This window comes from Dryobates pubescens, chromosome 22 (assembly GCF_014839835.1).
Source record: "Dryobates pubescens isolate bDryPub1 chromosome 22, bDryPub1.pri, whole genome shotgun sequence".
Classification (NCBI taxonomy): Eukaryota; Metazoa; Chordata; class Aves; order Piciformes; family Picidae; genus Dryobates; species Dryobates pubescens.
This window is the reverse complement of record NC_071633.1, coordinates 10,341,180-10,359,489: the sequence shown is the minus strand read 5'-3', so window position 1 is coordinate 10,359,489 and position 18,310 is coordinate 10,341,180. Positions and strand designations below refer to the sequence as shown.

Below are 18,310 nucleotides of genomic sequence, written 5' to 3'. Positions count from 1 at the left end.
AACACAGAAACAGTTTTTACCTCATCAAAAAGATCACAGACTCTAAAAGGAGGACCCCTCTCTGACACAAAACCAGCAAACGCCATCCCATTGAGAACTTTGGTCAGGAAGTCATTCTCAATTAAGCCTCGCTGCCCCAAGAAGGCTGCCTGCAATAAAGACAGAAAAAAAGTGCATGTATTTTATCAGCATCAAAGCTGCAGCCAAGTATTTATGTCCTAGTAGTTCAACATTTTCACCGGCTTATAGCAATGCATAGTGCTTTCTAATTAAATCTTTTCTATCACCTAGTAACTTTCTATACCTAAATCCAGGAGTGATGTAACATCTGATGAAGACATTTTATAAATCTCACAAGTAACAAAGTAGAACAATTCCTCAAATTATTTTTTTTCTAATTAAATTTTGATGTTAACTTCATTTCATATCTCATCACTATTCCAACTATTCCAACAATTCCAACTAAAATGCATTTATACAAAGGTATGTCAAAATGGCACGTTTATCACATGTAGGTAATTTCAGTCTTTAAAAGTTTAACACTTTTAAAAAGGCAAGCTGATGTGAGTAACATGACACAAACACACACTAAATGTATGTAACTGCTCCTCTTTTACCTTATGGAAATGAATTACTGGCTCAGCATGAATTCTGATCAGCTGAAGACAGGAGCGGTACCCTTGGAAAAGCTGCGCAAATAGCCTAAGGAAGATTGCTCGCACCTCTTTATCCTGTAAGGAGCAATGGAAAATGCTGTCAAAACTTTTTTGTATTCTTAACTTTTCCACCCTTTGCATAAAGCTATCTGAGAAATAACTACAAACTCATTAACCAATGCAGCAGTGTAGCACAGAAGTGGAGGTACTTGTACACCTATGAAGCCATCTCATACGAGGCTACAATTTCACTGGCCTGTTTGCAGAGGGCAATGACAGATTTAGTACATATTCATTTGTTCTCTCCCATTACTCTTTTCTACACTTGCCCCACAGGCCCTGGGCAATGCAAATGCAACTGTTGGAGTGGTCATGTGGTGAACCACATGAAGGGAGAGAAAACTCACACTAAATAAAGAAAAGAGGGTGGTTTAGTCTGGATTTATTTCCTAAAATAAGTGTGGCACTGCAGCACTACACAACCAATATCATTACTGTGTGCTGGGGCAGCAGGGAACTGTAGGAGCCTAAGCTGGCACTGCTGCTGCTGTGGGAACAAGGCATGACCAGAGTGATGCTGTGGCTCTGTCAGCTCAGGAGATGGCTTTAAGTTTGCTCAGACAATTGTCTAGGACTCTTCCAAGTTAGGTCTTCATCTGCAATCTACTGCAGCCAAAGTAATCCAGGGTTAGTTTTAAAACTTTAAACTGGTAAGTATTTGAAGTCCTGAGTTATTTTTAAGTAAATATGAGAGTGCTTACAGAAAGACTGATGGGCTAATGGAAATGTTGTGAAAAATTTGGAGCAGACTTTGGACAGTCACAGCTTCAGCTTTCTTAGATACAACTAAAGACTGATCAAATCCTGCATCATCCCTGTTATTTCATGTTAGCTCAGGTACTTAAACTGCAGTGATGTCTAAAACTTGAGGTGCTAAAAACTGGTTCATGGCCTCAGATTTCCTGTCTCAAAGGACTGTTAAAACAAACTAACTTTAAAAATTACAAGCATTAGAGATTAACTAATCAGGTAAATTTATTCTCCACTGGAACATGATCGATGTTATTCTATTTTTAACACAGTTTTGTAAGTGCTCACTTTACTGTGAGGTACTCTCATTACCTTTGTGCTCAGGCTGCTCTGTAGGATTTTAATAGATACATTTATGCCCTAACTTTTGGGACTACTTGAAAATCTGAAAGACTATGTTTAATAAAAAAATTACTCTAATTCATAACTTCACTGTTCAAAGAGAGCTCTTAGCTGATAGTTAAAGTGAAATCTGGATGACATTTCCCATCTTTGGTAACAAAAAATCTCAGAGAAGTAAGAACTATTAATGTTTTACATCTTCTAATACACCTACGCAGAAATTCAATGTGCCTTCTTAAACTGACCAATCTTATTTTGGACAAGCAGCACAAATTCAGTTCCAGACACTCCTGTAAGTTAACACCAGCATCTATACCAAGTTGCATTACAACTATTTTAAATCTAAATAACTAGATTTTAGTAGAAAACTTTCTACAGTTTTGTTTTGGTTTTTGTTTTTTACAACTGACAATCACACATAGTATTATTCAGGTTGTGGTTCATTAAAGCCATTTAACCATGTATGGTTAAAAACCATCTAACTCCTTTCCCAATACATCCAAATATACTGTGTATAATAATGGTTATTATTATTGTAAAATCAGTGATTTATGCTTTGCTGAGGCAGCTACCACTTCTATCCTTATTCCTACTTACTCTAAAAATCTAGGTTTTGAATGACATTTTTAACGTTTCTGAATATTTTGCCTGAGTGCTTTTTGTCTGGGACAAGGAGACAGAACTTCATTTTAATGCAATTTGTCCACTCATGTAAAATGATGCAGTCTAAGAAACAGAGGAGGCACAGATTTAACTCAACAGACAGCACTATTAAAAGAAAACAAGGTACTTCTATATTAATACAGATACGCTTATAAAAGCTTCTAACCTATTAGAATGCTATTAAGAGGGCAGAATGAAAAATCCAAAGGTATTTGTCCACACCACCAATAATACTATAAAGAACGTGGATATGGAAATTAAAACAAAGCAGAAGTTCTTAAAACAAAGTTAGTCTAAAATTTCAGCATAAAAAACTCAGACATAACACAGAAATCTTACCAGCATTTTTGAGTGTGATAAAGCTGTTCGTGGGGGAGGGAATGCATAATCTGCTGTTTCCAAATCTGGATGCAAAACCTAGAGAATTTTTTAAACAAAATTTTTTTCCCCTCATTTTGCTGAGGAAAGGATAAATTACTTTTTTCTTCTTTCTCAAATTAATATTCACTCATACTAAGAACCTCAAATAATAGATTGAGTTAAATTATGAACACTGTATGGAAATAAAGGTGGGGTTGATTTCTCAACTTCAGGTTTCTAGATGTCAGCTAGTTATCCAAAACTCCTATTACAGTCAATGAAGCTTGTCAATATAATTAGGGATTTTAGAGTTGATTCATCTGAAGCAAATTAACAGACAGAAAATTCTTCTCTTTAAGATAACAGTTGTTCAGATGCCTCCAAGCAAGGTGATTTCTAACTTATTACCATGACAGTAAAAAAGACAAACTGAACTAGTTCTTTTGGTAGAATCATTATTGAATAGTGGCATATGGGCACGCTACAAATAAAATTCAAAGACTATCTGGTTATTCATTTGTTAAACTTCAAGACAATGTACAGTTGAAATGAGTATAAAAACAGCAAGGAAGCTGAAGGGAATAGTTGCAATGTTGCTCAAATACTAAAGTTGAATTCTTATTAAAAAAACCCCAACCAAACATTATTAGGAAGGAAATATCATTACCTACCACTTGAATAGTGAAAAAACATTTTAGAATTAAGTCACTGATGATATCAACTCTAAATTCAGATAGTAAATGCTTCTAAAAGCAGGAATATTGACATGAATCATAGTTTTAATTCTTGTATTTCCACTGTGTTCAAAAGCATTTTAATACTGAAATTCACTTTTCTTTCTTTAAAAACAGGTGAGAGGGTTGAAAATGGGGGTTGTATCAAAACATACTAGAGAAAGTGCCATTTGAGTCTGATGTAGCAGAGGCTCTGGCAGCTGAGAAAGATGAATACATTCAGGTATTTTAATTGTGCCTCCATCCAGGTCTGCTATGATTACATCTAACTGTAAGGGACAAACAAAAATATTATCAGTAGTAAATACTGTGAGCACAGTTCACAAACTCAACAGTTGCAATTTCAAGATCTGTACATAGCTCAAAATAAACAGAACAGTACCAACTTTAATGTATGGTACGCTTTTGATAAAGGCAATACTCCAAATCATTCATATTACTGAATCTAGCCATGTAAAATTAACACAACCCAAAGAAAGTGAAATTAGACCAGACTTTCAAAAGTTGACTTGTGTTTCTGGATGTTCCGGGTACGTGCTCAATGTTTTCAGATATTCAATAGGTTGATTGCAAAAGAATACAGTAAGCACTACTACAGGTAAAAATACATGTTTCTAGACCCCTCTGTAACCTTGGGTCAGTTTCTCCAAGCACATTCTTAAAAAAACAAGGATAAAATAAAACAACTGAGGACAGATTTGAAAATCCTAAGCAAATTGTTCAAACTCATGACAAATACATGACAATGATGGAAACTGATCCATTCCTTCCCATCCTGCACTAGAACCAAATAATATCCCTCCTATACTTGGTAGTCTCAATGTTTCCACAAAAGAACTGATGCCTACCCCTATTTTCTCCTCCTTGCTTTCTACAAATATATTTTAAACACGTCTGAATTGTTCTTATGAACACCTCTGTTGCAGAGAAAATATCTGCAGCTGAACATCACAAACTACTTGTGACTATGAGTATGCTGAGCAGACATACTTACAAGCTCATGAATGTCATTGCGAAAGACGGAATGGACACCAATTATGAAAGGAGTTGGTGAGCTGAGAACTTCCAATAGCTGTGCAGGAAGAATTGGGATATAGGGATAACTGTGAAAAGAATAAATAAAATTAAACAGAAGCTTCTGACTATCCTTCCACATAGGGCAGCTTTTCTATTAAAAATAAATAAATAAAAATTCTGCCTGCTCTGTATTACATTTACTAAAACCCCCTTCATTTTTAAAATACAAAAGATGAAAGTATTAGTTAAAGAAGTCTCTGTTAAGTGCCATGCTGTTAAATGTACTCATGTAAAAGAGTAAATCTTGTCTCTCTTGATGTGCATCAACAAAGATAAAAGCACCTTTGCTCCTTGTTCAGACAATAGCTGCGAAGGGAGGGGATGGTGAAAAGACCCTCTGGCATAGACAAGATCATCTCTACACATCAGCTACCTCAGAAAGGGAGGAGGGTGAAAAGGACAATGGATTCACCACCAGGACACATACCTAAAAACCCTGTGACTCAAAATCTGTATAAAAGACCTAAGCAATGCCTGCTCAGGAAAATCAAAACCAATAAGAAAATACAAGGAGAGAAAAGGACAGACACAGACATCACCATGTAGCCTGGAAGCAGCAGGCCAGGAGGAACCCTCTCTCCGTGACCTAAGTTCTGCCTGCTACAACTCATGGAGCTGAAGAGCCCGCTCAGAGAAGGACTTGAACTTTGGGACCTCTCCCTCCCGTCCTCCAGCAGAGGACAGCACAGCCAATAAGGATGACATCTCCAAGCCAAAGCAGCAGCACCCTTCCTCCACTGACCCAAACCGTCCTGGGATGTGTGGGGAGTATGGTAATATAATTCCTTTCCTCTTCTCTCTCCCTGTCTCTCTCCCTTCTTCTGTTCTGTCCACTTTATTCTGTTAATAATTAGCCTCGCTCTTGATATTTTGGCCTTGTTTGTGCCTCTAATTTCATAACATGGGAATATTCAGAAGAACTGAGTCTCCTTCTCCTCTCCAGACCAAGACAACTGTCATGTAAGCTTCAGAAATAGTTGTATTATATGGTGCTCGATTTAGTGTAAACAAGTGTATTTTGCAAAATAAGAGAAGCTTGTATGTCATATATCTGTAATATTCATAGTCATGTTACAGTGACATGGTATTTGTCCACCACTTTCAGGTAAGCAGGAAGAGTAAATTTATGGGCAATACATTCATATTAAAGACATGACTAGTTTTTGGCCAGGGACATACAATTAAACCCTTTGTGAAACATCATTACATTAGAAATCTTTAAAATAAATGCTTGTGTTTTGATATTGAAATGACAACTAACCCTTATGTAGGGAACACTGTATTTCAGATACTGTTTACTTGATTTTACCACATTAAAAAATATAAATAGTGTTTCCATCAGCGCAACATGAAAATCTGATTCTAACTTGATCAATAGACTTAAACATCAAAATTAAGGTTAATAAAAAATTATACTCATTGTTATTTTAGCATTAAGAAACATATTCCAGAACTCACTTCCATTTTTTTTCCCTTTCTTATCCTGTATTAAAATGAAATCCATATCTGGAATATTTTAAATAAAAACATGCTATTAAAATACAAGCATCTACTGAGACCTGTGACCAAAATTAGATGTCATCTTCCTACAAAGAACCAAATAGCTTGACACTACATCTTCCACTTCAAAATACTGGATTCAGATGTTGCTTTTTAGAGAGGATTAATTTGTTCAGTCTCCGGTGACATTTGTCAGCAACTTACAAGTGTGACAAACTAATGTAGGTGTTATAACTGCATGATCTTTCAGGCTGTAAAGGGCCTTAAGGAGATCATTTAGCCCAATGCAATGCTCAAGATCAAGTTGTCCTGGGTTCTGTCCAGGTGGTTCCTGAAATCCAACAACCCATTCTGTGATTCATGATGCAATCAGTTTTTTTTATTAAACATGTACAGACTCAGACTTGTATTTGCATTCTTAAAAACCTTTGCTTATTTGAGCAAAATCAGCACAACTCCTTTTGTTAAGGAAAATAAAATATAAGTGATAATATTGGTTGTAAGTTTAGTCAGAGGTCAAAGAAAACTCAACTCACCTGTATTTGAGGGGAAACATCAGAGACTCCAGCGCCCTACAGGCATCACTGAGCCTCTGAAAACTTGCTGAATGAAAGAGAACCTTATTTTCTGTAAGCACGGCACAGAATAAGCTGAGTACATTTTGGATTCCTTAAAAGCAAAACAAAAAAAAGAAAAAAGTGACAATGTCCTAGAAGAGGAATCAAAATGACAACAAAAGGCAGCATTTTCAGCAGGAATTTTCAAAAAGCATATGATAAACACAGTTTGTCAAACCCTAAGTTTTTCTACCTTTTACTTAACAAGGTCATCTTCCTTCCTATTTTTCAGGTTGCTAACATACTATCTGAATGCATTTCAAACATATCATATCACAGCTCTCTTTCAATACCACTTTCAAGGATTTTGTCTTCTCAGCACAAATTCCAGCAATGTTTAATAATGACTTCAAAAAGTACTATGTGTATCTTCTGCATAGCCTTCTGTGTATCTAGAATTCAATTCCAGTCACTGATCCAGACTTAATGTCTAAACATTTATGTACTTGCACCAGGAAACCCCCATACAATCATACCATTGAGCTGAAAAGAAAATGACGAAGGCTTTCTAGTAAATGCATACACAGTTAATCCATGGAGAGCATTCTAGGAGTCACAAGCTCAAAGAAGTGCAGTAACAGTGTGCATGCCATTGAAAAGATACATTGAAGAAGAGCTGACTGTTTAAACAAGCCCCACTAGATTTAGGGTAAGACTCACGAATCAGATGGTGGTTCATGACAAAGACAATATAATTTACCTAGGGGAGAGCCATGTGCTTTCAGGGAAAACCAAAAATACACTTCCTTTGAAACAAAGTCCCATCCTGAGGAGCAGACATGTCTGAGATATGCGAGATATGCTGAAATTTATGAAATTTCCTGACATATGCTGGAATGTATGATGTTTCCCTGAGGGCACAGCTTCTGTTATCAGTGAGACAGCCAGCATTACCTTTAGAAAGCTACTGCTTATCTTGAAATAATCTTCCCAATAAGACGTGTGACTACTGAGTGCCTCCATATTCATATAATAATTAACACTTTGTTTTACTCAAGTAATTTTTGTTACATGTTTTGACAATTTTTTTTTCTATGATGTTGTATGAAAATTCACTTTGATGGATGGAGCTTGGTTCATGAATATAAGGGGATGAGAACTTGGAGAGGGTTGTTGAGAAAAGACTTAAATTTTATGATGAACAAGTCAAACAGTAACATAACAGCTTGTGCATTTCAAATTCCATTCTCCAAGAACCCTAAGGACAGACTCATAAAATCAAAGACTCAAGAGGACTCAAGGACATAAGGCTTTGTTATAATGCTGAGTTACTGTTGCAAGTATTTGCTATTGTTTTCAGTGGCACAATTAATATTGTCCTAGGCTAAAACAAACTGCTTTGTAATACACAATATAAGGACAATGTTTAAAAAAAATAATTGAACTAGATTTCTCATGTGAATGAAATAGCACTCAGCAGTGCATGTTTAGAAGCTAATTTGAAATACTGTCCTGTCTTGTGTATGTACAATGGTATGTATGTATTTAAACACAAAGTTAGAAACTTCTGCTTGTTTAAAAACCAAACTTAGTAAGAAATTAGAAATGAACTTTGCCCTTTTTTATCCAAAATTGCCTTTTCTATGCAAAATTGTCCTTGTTCCTTTCCCAGAAGATTTTAAAGCTTGACTTGGAGTATAGATTTTGTTCTCAAGCTAAGTGGGCTTTGTACACCATTTTATTCCACACCAAACATCTTATTAAGAAAGTTAGGAATGTTGTTTGTTTGTTTCAAATCATCAACACTTTTCCCCTATAGTCTTATACAAAAAGTCTCAAATAATCCTCTAAAATGCTATAAAATTCTGGCAGGTATTACTGAGGAGAATAATAGCTTTAAAAAATTACAACTATTCACAACATTTGGCACAACTGAATTCTCTAAGGAAACTCCTATTATGATCAAAATATCTATAACTAAAGATTCCTGAAAGAGCACATTTTAAAACTGTGACCAAGGCTGAGAGGTAACAGTTCTAAAATACCTTCTGGATATTACTGACATTGAACTCTGAGTTAAAGCAGTTCTTTACTGAAAGTATTCAACTGAAATCAAGCTATGTAAAAACCCACACCTTCCTAAATACATGACAGTCTCCTGATGTAGGTTACCATGATTCAAGAGTCCAGGAGGAGTATCTTCATTCTAATAGCTTTAAAAGTCCTAAAACTTATCCAGTATCAGCAATTTTGCTTGAAATACCTTCTGAATACAGGCTTCCTCATCAGATATCAAAATAATACACTATCCTCAATAGTACATAATAAATGAGTAGTAGTTATGAGGTCTTGGATGACAGGTTGGACTTTGAAGTCTTTTCCAACCTTACTGATTCTATGATGATTCTATGAACACCCCATAAAAATTTTAATAAAACATATGAATGAAGTGGAAACCAAGATTTTTGCTTATGTGTAGGGAGGACACTGTCCTTCTAAACAAATTTTCATAAACCACTCTTTCTAGTATTGTATGTGCCCATGTAGCCAAGACAAAATATTACACGTAAACTGATTTCTTGGTTCTGTTAAAAAAAATTGAGAACACAGTGGCTGTAAAGCACAGGACCACAGTCCCCTGGGAACTACTAAAATGGTACACAAGTGTACAGTTAGAGGTAATGTTCATATATAGCATTAACCTGTATGCCCGTCTGATTTTTTTATCTTCACCACTGTAATATCTCTGTAAAACTCAAGGGGGAAAAAAAAGGCACAACAAGAGGTTTATCACCTGAACATTTATTTCTCTTTGTAGCTTACTCAGCATCAATATAGTTTGATGTTTAAGATGACTATTTTTAGCAACTATCTCCCACTACATGGCTTGATGCCATACAGAAGAGTATCTATTGAAACAGAATTTTATTACATTCCACTACTTGGTGTTCTAGATGTTCACTACATTTCCACTGAGTGAAGCACCCCAGACAGCTTCTTTGGCACCAGTTGCTTTCCTTCTCTCTCTCTCTCTCTCTCCTTTTTCGACATTTAATATTCTGTACACAAGAATATAAACCAAATAAAAATAAGTGCATCATAAAGACAACTAATCTATAATTTTCTTATGTCCAAGATGATAGTCACTAACTCAATGCAAAATTATTGCTGCACACATATTTGAAATATGTTTCCAGGAATATCAGCAATATAATGATTGTGCTTACTCTCCTTTTGTAAACCATTCATGAAACTGACTAAGCCACCAAGATGCTGTTTCAAGGTCTTGAATGTTTCTTACTGAAAAAAACCAACCTCCCCCAAAAACACCAATTCCAAATAATAGCCTGAGCACAGTTTCCTCATGCTACACGACACAATCGTGTCTGTCTGTAACCTTGAACTGTGCACTGGTCTTTAGACTCCACACTACATCCGATGCTAATTTGTCAGGGCACAAATAAACAACATGAAAAGCAACAAACAAGTTGATTTTTACAGATTACTCTTTTGCCATCTACAGACAGACATCCTGTAAAATATTATACATATGCTGGAAATTTTTGAATGGAGGCTTCCTGACCTTCACTGTTTTCAAGTATTTAAAGAACCTGTAATTTGTACTAAATTATCTGACATCCTACATCAACAAATGTATCATTCTCCTGCTTCCTGTTGTTCTAGAATTTAAGTATTTATTTAGGCATGATTAAAAAAAACCCCAAACACAATGTGTACTTGACAAATTATTAACTGTCCTCTATATTGCATGAAAAAAAATATTATCACTAACTTCTTCAGACCTTTGCAAAGAGTTTTAAACACAGATTTGGAAACTCAACTAGTTGAATACATTATTATGCCAATATGCCATTCTCCAATTACTGGACACAAGAAAAAGCTTAAGAGACAAAATAATCCATAATTTAGCCAGAGTAATCCAGGAAATGGGTCAACAAAGACTGAAAAGCCTTTCTGAAAAGCTACTAGAGAGTGCATAGTACAAGTTCTGTGCCAGGCAGTGTCAAGCTCTAAAGATAACCAGGGGCAAAAACAGAGAAAAACAAAACTCTTTTCATTTTTATTTTTAGATGTAGCTGCACAGCACTGTTAATGAACAAAATACATCTTAACTAATGAATAAGAGGCAACAAATATACTTGGATACTGATCTAGGTAATCCTTGCCAAATTGCATTTGTTTATCAAAAAATTATACAACATCTCCAGTAAACTGCACACAGTTAAACCCTCAGAGTTGCTCTTACTCAGTTCTGGATCAAGTCACCCTTAGAAAGGGATGCAGTTCTGTTACTAGAGTAGGACTGCACTGCACACTACATGATTAAACCATAGCCAAACTTGCTCACAAATAGGGAACAACCGAGCTGTGCCAGCAGAGAGTTGTGTAAGGGTTAATTTAACCTGTTTTCTGTCTGAGTAACAGAGAATATGAGTCAGATAAGTATCCCAAGAGATTAACTTATTTGGTCTTTTTGTCAGACTAAGGAGGAAGCACAGAGCCCTCATCTAAGACTCCCTCAAACAATCGAACATTTCATAAAGCGCTTGTGCTAATTTCTGGGCACACAGAAGCAAACATGGGTATTACACAGAGTACTGAAATCAAAATACATTTCTAGAGATAAACTTTGTTTTAGAACTGAAGGAAGGGCAGTATTGCAGTTTCTCCACAAACCAGCCTTTGGGGAGGGGTGAGAAGAGAGCCAACTAATCATTAAATAACATATCAAAGAGACTGTGAAAATGAGAATATATATATATATAAAAGATCTCTTCAGCGGATGGATAAACATTCCTACCACTATTGCCCCCACAAAGCTTAACAGTATCAACTGTGTTCTGTCAAGGCTGAGTCAAGCAGATGGTTATTATCCAAACCCCAAATTACACAGGCACAAGGAAACAGGGATTAAGCACTGTATATGATTTATTTAGGAAGACAAACAGTGATGTCTGTCATTTGCATGTTGTTAACACTTCATCATTACCAATTTCATTAAATCCCTCTGCAGACCTACTGAAAGGAGCAGCATGAGCTCTCTGAATTTATTGAGCCTTCAAACACTACTCTGCCAATACACTGGATGAATATGATCAGCAATTACTTTTTTTTTCTCCAAGAGTCAATGATACAGCTAAAGACAATTAATAGTAAAATATTTAGACAATAAGGTCTCCCTCCCTGAAAAGGTAAGCGCAATACTGTTTCATATGCACAGTTTTAAAGCTATACATATACAAAAGTGAGGCTGATATGCTCAGGATTTGTATGAGCGAGTTGAGTGAGTTTTCTCAGTAAAGCAGACAACCAATGGCTTCATATATAGAAAGTACTCACACGGCAGGGAGGTAAATGCTAAACTGACATGAAAGTAAGGACTTCAAAATATGTAAACTTCACATGTATTACCAATTGTAGGTTTGCAAGTGAGTTCAGTATCACTAAGGTTGGAAGAGACCTCAAAGATCATCGAGTCCAACCTGTCACCACAGACCTCATGACGAGAGTAGGGAGGACACTACTGCCCGCTGCAGGCTTGAACTCACGACCTTCTCATTAAGGGTCTTATGTGCTACCAACTGAGCCACACAATTTATAATTTTATAGTTTTTATGTCTGACTCATACAGATAGGCTTAATAAGTGCTACTAAAAGTGCATTTAGTTACTTATTTTAAACATTGGATTTTGGTTGGGCTCTTTGTTTTGTTTTTCTGAACATGCACCAAACCCAAATTCCAGTGAAAAATAAATGCCAAGCAAATGTCAGTCAAAGTAGGTTTTACATACAAAATTAAATTCATGTTATGGGGACTACAATCTTCATATGAATCAAATGAGTGATTACTTTTTTTCTCCTACAGGGAGGGTGGTTAGCGCTATTCTTAATATTGAACTGTTAACTATCAGATGAAAACAGAAGTTTTGGTTCTCTTACTGTCTCTATACATACATAGGCACCAACGTTTGAGTAATAGTCTGTTCTACTGAAATATGATTTATTTTCATATCTCAACTTCTACTTGGTTAGCTAGTAAGATACCTAAAATAAGAAGCTATTTGACTTGAATATTTATCCTGTAAGTATGTAGTATTCCAGCAACAGACTGTACAAAATTAGTACAGAAATTCTCTATAAGGCTCATGGGTCCATACTAAACAAAACTCAAAAGAATTTTTGGTGAACTGATGAACTGAAATGCTGCCTATGTAGGGCTGGGAGACATTTTTATAGGTAAATGCCCTTCTTTGGAACTGCCTTGTTAAGAAACATTGATTTATTTTTCTACGAAACCACCTCTCCCACATATACCAGAAGGTACAGAGGAAAAATAAGCACATGCTATAAAAAGTATTTACAGCAGCTTGATTAGCCAAAATTACCTTTCCTTATTGTAATAGCAAATCTAAACTCATAATTTGATGTGAAGAAGAAATTATTTGCAATTGCTGACTTAAGTAACAAAATAAATACTGCAATGTGCCAACTCTGCAAATCAATTCATGCATGGTAAACGATCTGAAAGTAGAGGATTTCTATTCCACCACCACAAAGCACTTTAAACTTCAAAAAGAGCATTAAAGATTTTTCAAACAACTCGACTTGTTTTTTACAATTTCACATTAGAACTCAGGAAAACTGTTACAACAAAGAACTACTGCATTTTCTAAGCACAGATTCAACACCGTGGCAGGATGAATAGAAAGCAAAGTCATAACTGTGGCTTCTTAGAGACTATTGTTAATTAGCTTCAATGCAGATTTCCAAAGTATCCAATCTAATAGGAAGTGGCACTTCAAAATGCAATCATTGTATTTATCTCATCATTCTAAACCTCAACAATCCATTAACTGTCTGGGAATAAAGCCTGAACAACATTTACACACTAATGGCAGCCTTTTTATGGGACTTAAACATGAAACTCAGGTAGCACCAGAAACCTGGTACAGCGATGTCCACTCACAGATACCAGCATATCACAGAACCTCACCTTGACACCTTAATCTTTATTTACTTATAGGCACCATGTGAAAACCATAAATACTGAAGGCATGAAGTCAGTTCATTCCACTTTGACCAACACAAGAAGCACATAAAAAGGACTTTTTACCTTGATGGTGGATAGTTTTACCACCTTTGTGGCTACAAACAGAAAAGCAAGTCTCAAGTGATTTGAATCAAGCTCCAATGACAACTATTAGATAAATACACAGCTTATTAATTTACATCAAATTTTAAAAGCAATTATTTTACTCTGCTAAAAATAAAGCTGACAGGCAAAACAGAGAATTAAAGACACGAAACTATGAGCAGCTGCAATACGACAAAGACATATGGAAAAGACTGCCATCTGTAATGGACTGCAAAATATTCTTTAGTAGAAATAATGCAAATTAAATCCTGATGGAGCAAATGGATTCTCATAATTTGACTGGATTCACTTAAAGTAGAAAAATGCCTTTCAAGAAAACAATGCAGAGTGACAGTAATACCATTATGCTCCTTAGAAAGAAAATATTTAAGAAAGAGAAGAGTATTGTCATTCTTGAGGTGTACACAGGAAAAACGGTCAAGGATACAGGAGAAACTGCAAACATATCTGTTTCCTGTCTAAGGACTACAGAGGCTTTCTGAAGGAACTTAACTACAGAAGCATTATATTAATGTAATCAAATAAATGCAAAGACAAGAACAGAGATGACTATCAGGACATTCTGCTAAGAGCTATCCTCAGCCACTGTTAGTTGACATTCATGGAGCATAAACACACGAATATTCAACTGAGAAAACTGAAACACCATAGACATGAAAAAATTTCACACTATGCTTTATTTTCCTAAAGGATTGTACTTGGATCCTCTGCAAAACACTTCGCAATCTTTAAAAATTAATTCTTTGTGAGATAGTCTGAGATTTTCCTGATCTCCTGAGATAGTCACACCTCATCTAAATAGATGCACTACAACTAAATAGAATTATAGAATGGTTTGCGTTGGAAGGGACCTCCAAAGGTCACCTAGTCCAACGCCCCTCGCAGTGAGCAGGGACATTCTCCACAAAAGCAGACTGCTCAGAGCATTGTTGACCCTCACTTGATGCTATCCAGGGATTGGGCCTCAACTACCTCCTTGGGCAACCTGTTCCAAATGTTCCACCATCCCCATGGTAAAGAACTTGTGCCTAACATCCAATCTAAATCTACTCTTCTCCAATTTAAAATCATTTGGCCCTCATCCTGTCACTACAGGCCTTTGGAAACCGTTCCTCTTTAGCTTTATTGTAGGTCCCCTTCAGGTACTCAAGACTGCTATTGGGTCTCCCCAGAGCATTTTCTCCTTCAGGCTGAACAACCCTACCTCCCTCAGCCTGTCCTCACAGGAGAGCTCCAGCCCTCTGATCATTTTTGTGGCCCTCTGGACCCATTCCATCAGGTCCATGTCCTTCCTGTGTTAAGGGCTCCAGAGCTCGACACAGTACTCCAGATGAAGTCTTACCAGAGAAAAATGGCAGAATCACTTCCTTTGACCTGCTGGCCATACTGCTTTTAATGCAGCTTAGGATGTTATTTGCCTTCTGGGCTGCAAGTGCACGTTGTTGGTTCATGTCCAGCTTCTCATTCACAAGAACTCCCAAGTCCTTTTCTGCAGGGCTGCTCTCAATTTTATCATCCTCCAGCTTGTACTGATATCTAGGATTACCACAACCTAGGTGCAGGACCTTACGCTTTGCCTAACCGAACCTAATGAGAAGTAAGACTTCAAACATGATTTTACAAGGATAAATATACGGAAAGAAATTTCTACAGAATTGTTTTCCTTTCTTCTCAGCACAAGTATTAACACTGAAGTTTTGCAAGGTCTTATGATTTAACTGTTACCAAGTTTGTTTCAGAATTACAAGCAAAATTATTTCTGCATTCATAGGAAAAGTAGAAAGCAAAGTAATCTGTTCTGATCAAGATCTGCTTCAGTATTTTCTGTAAGCAAAGATAAGCTTTTGCCTTTTTGAAATTTGTTAGACATTTGCTTTTTGGAGTTTACATTTTGCTCATCTCTGGAAAACCATAATTTCTTTTTGCTCTCCTTAGAGGTGTTTTCTGAAGTCCTACTACAAACAGAAAATGAGGTTCAAGTATCCCAAAGATATGGTCACTTAGTGTAAATATAAAATTCACCTCACTGTTACACAGCCAACAGTAAAATACAATCTTACTATTTTTTAATCTTATTTGAAAAGCTTCTTTTAATAAACATGAACTCATTCACTACAGCAGCTTACAAAATACACAGCTTCAAGTTTCTTTAACAGTAAGATGTCAGATAATTTTCAGAAAATTCTGTATCTCAGAAAAGTTAACTACTGCATGTTGTCTCCTTAAAAGAAGCATTAGTAACACATGGTCAGACTGGATAAAAAGCAAGCATCTCATTTTGTGTGCTGCATTATTCGGCAAAACAGTGAACAGTGCAAGAAATACTGTTCACTGATTCCCAACACCTCTCAGAATTCTGTCCACTGATACCACAGCATCAGCATGACACCAGTAGATGACTAAGTGCTCAACATATCCACACATGCTGAACAGATGCAAGCCAACTGAGCAGCATGTACTGCAGGAACAGTCTGACATGACCCAACTGTAAGCTGCTCCAACGGCTGCTATTGAAAGAGATGGTCTTATCTCACCCAACTGCTGCTTCTTTCTCTACAACTGCATTAAAGCTCACAAGAGCTAGTTAAGGCTGGGAAAGGTACAGCTCTGTTCTCACAGTAGCATTTGGCTATTGAACTGATTCAACCATAGCATCAATACACAACGTGAGACTGCTGACAGAAAAATTGACTTTCCCTCCTAACACGCTCAAAAATTTTCTGTTAACTTGGTGAGATAAAAATAGCTCAGCATGTGTCCATGCTCAGCCAAGCACCACTCCTGAACAGATGGGGCCGGACTGTGAAACTGGAAATGGACATTCACAAATGGGATCAACTCCCTGACAGTTTATGCTGCTGGGAAAACGAAGCCTCAGTGACTGTCCACTAAGTTCAATTACTTGGGAGTACGGAAGAGTTCCCCTGCAAAATTCACCGTTGCAATATCCCTTTATTTCCAGCAGCATTTAAAAGAGTATTTATTTTTTATTCTGCTGTCGCAGCAGTAAGGGCCCCTTAGCACTAAATGCCATACCAAATCCCTTGGTAATCTATTTGTTCTCTGACAGACTACACAAATCTACTTGGAAAGCTTAAATGGCAAATTCTCTTTTGCTGGGTTATGGAGCTAATCACAGCTCAGTGGCCACTGAGATTTAAACTGAAAGTACAATATAAGCCAGCAGCATCCCCTCATGCAACATGTGGTGCCAGGTTCCACAGGCTGGAGAATACACAGTTTATTAAGATCAAAGAGTGATTAGAAGTATCTTGACTATATACTACAATAAAACTATTTAATTTAGTGACACATGCTTCTACATTCCAACAAAGGGTATGCTATCACACAATATATGACATCTCATGGTAAGAAAAGAAACTAAGTTGGATAAGAATGTTGTAGACAACCTGACAGATGCAAACAATGTTCTGGCTGATATCACTGAAGTCTCATAGCAAACATGAGCTGTGGAAAGAACATTGCAGTGATGCTTACTATCTGTCCCAGTTACAGGTATCACTATATTGAAAAAGCTGTATTGGGTCACTTCTTAAGTAGTGCAGATTGTATTTCTTATTGCTTGGCTGCCCTTGCTGTATTTCTGAACACAATGGAACATTAAAATATAGACAGTCCTTGCTCTGTGTTGAAGGCACTAGGATTTTCTTAGTCAACAAGTTGAAGCCAGATCACTTACTGACTGTGCAGTGACCCTTTCATAATGTTTCCCAGCCATACAAATACACATATATATTTATCAGGAATGTCTTTTCCCATTTATACAGTAATTCAATATAGTCATTTGCTGGCATGAAGTGCATTACATGAGAAGCTGAACATTGTATCTCCACTAAACCAGAATTAAAATGAGAAACTATTACATTACAGAAAACATTCCTCAAAGTGTCAAATGTAGTCAAACACAAGAATTCTGGGTATTTTATTATATCCTGGATTTAAAAACATGGGACTGAATGGTCTATAAACAGTGGAAGACTCCAGATTTTTGTCATCATGACTATATCAGACAATCCCAATTTGATCAAGTTTCACCTTAAATATGATGATACTTCTTGTCACTACTACTCAAAACAGAAGGTGTTTCAGAATATTTCTCCTCCTATGGTAAAAAAATAATCTTTTAACTTCAATGATTTGTGATCTTTTTATATGAGCTTGTTCTTCATGCTTATCATTTTCTGTAGCTTAATCAGAAACTCCTCTGAACAATACAGACAAAAAGCAGCAAATAGTAATACATATGGTCTATGATATGGAGCAAAACAAAAGGATAAAACATAGCAGAAAACCCTAACACTGTTCAGAAAGCATGCCTACCTTACTGGAAAAACAAACTGTAGGCAAGTGCTATTCCTGTATCACTAGCCAATGAGTATCCTCTGACAATTAAGTCAGTATTGATTTAGCATA

The 18,310-nt window shown here is 36.4% G+C and overlaps 1 protein-coding gene across 7 annotated transcripts in view; it reads right to left on the bottom strand.

Moving 5' to 3' along the window:
• The window catches only part of SBF2 (SET binding factor 2), a 195,868-nt gene that overhangs the window by 78,233 nt on the left and 99,325 nt on the right, over positions 1–18,310 (bottom strand). For 6 of the 7 annotated variants that reach the window (XM_054172043.1, XM_054172045.1, XM_054172047.1 and 3 more), the window contains exons 7-12: positions 6,679–6,811; positions 4,560–4,668; positions 3,721–3,834; positions 2,811–2,888; positions 618–731; positions 21–149 (exon numbers count right to left, since the gene is read on the bottom strand). In XM_054172043.1, coding sequence (XP_054028018.1) covers positions 21–149; positions 618–731; positions 2,811–2,888; positions 3,721–3,834; positions 4,560–4,668; positions 6,679–6,811 — 677 coding nt within the window. The remainder of the gene's footprint in view (positions 1–20; positions 150–617; positions 732–2,810; positions 2,889–3,720; positions 3,835–4,559; positions 4,669–6,678; positions 6,812–18,310) is intronic. The other variant, XM_054172046.1, reaches the window with a different exon arrangement.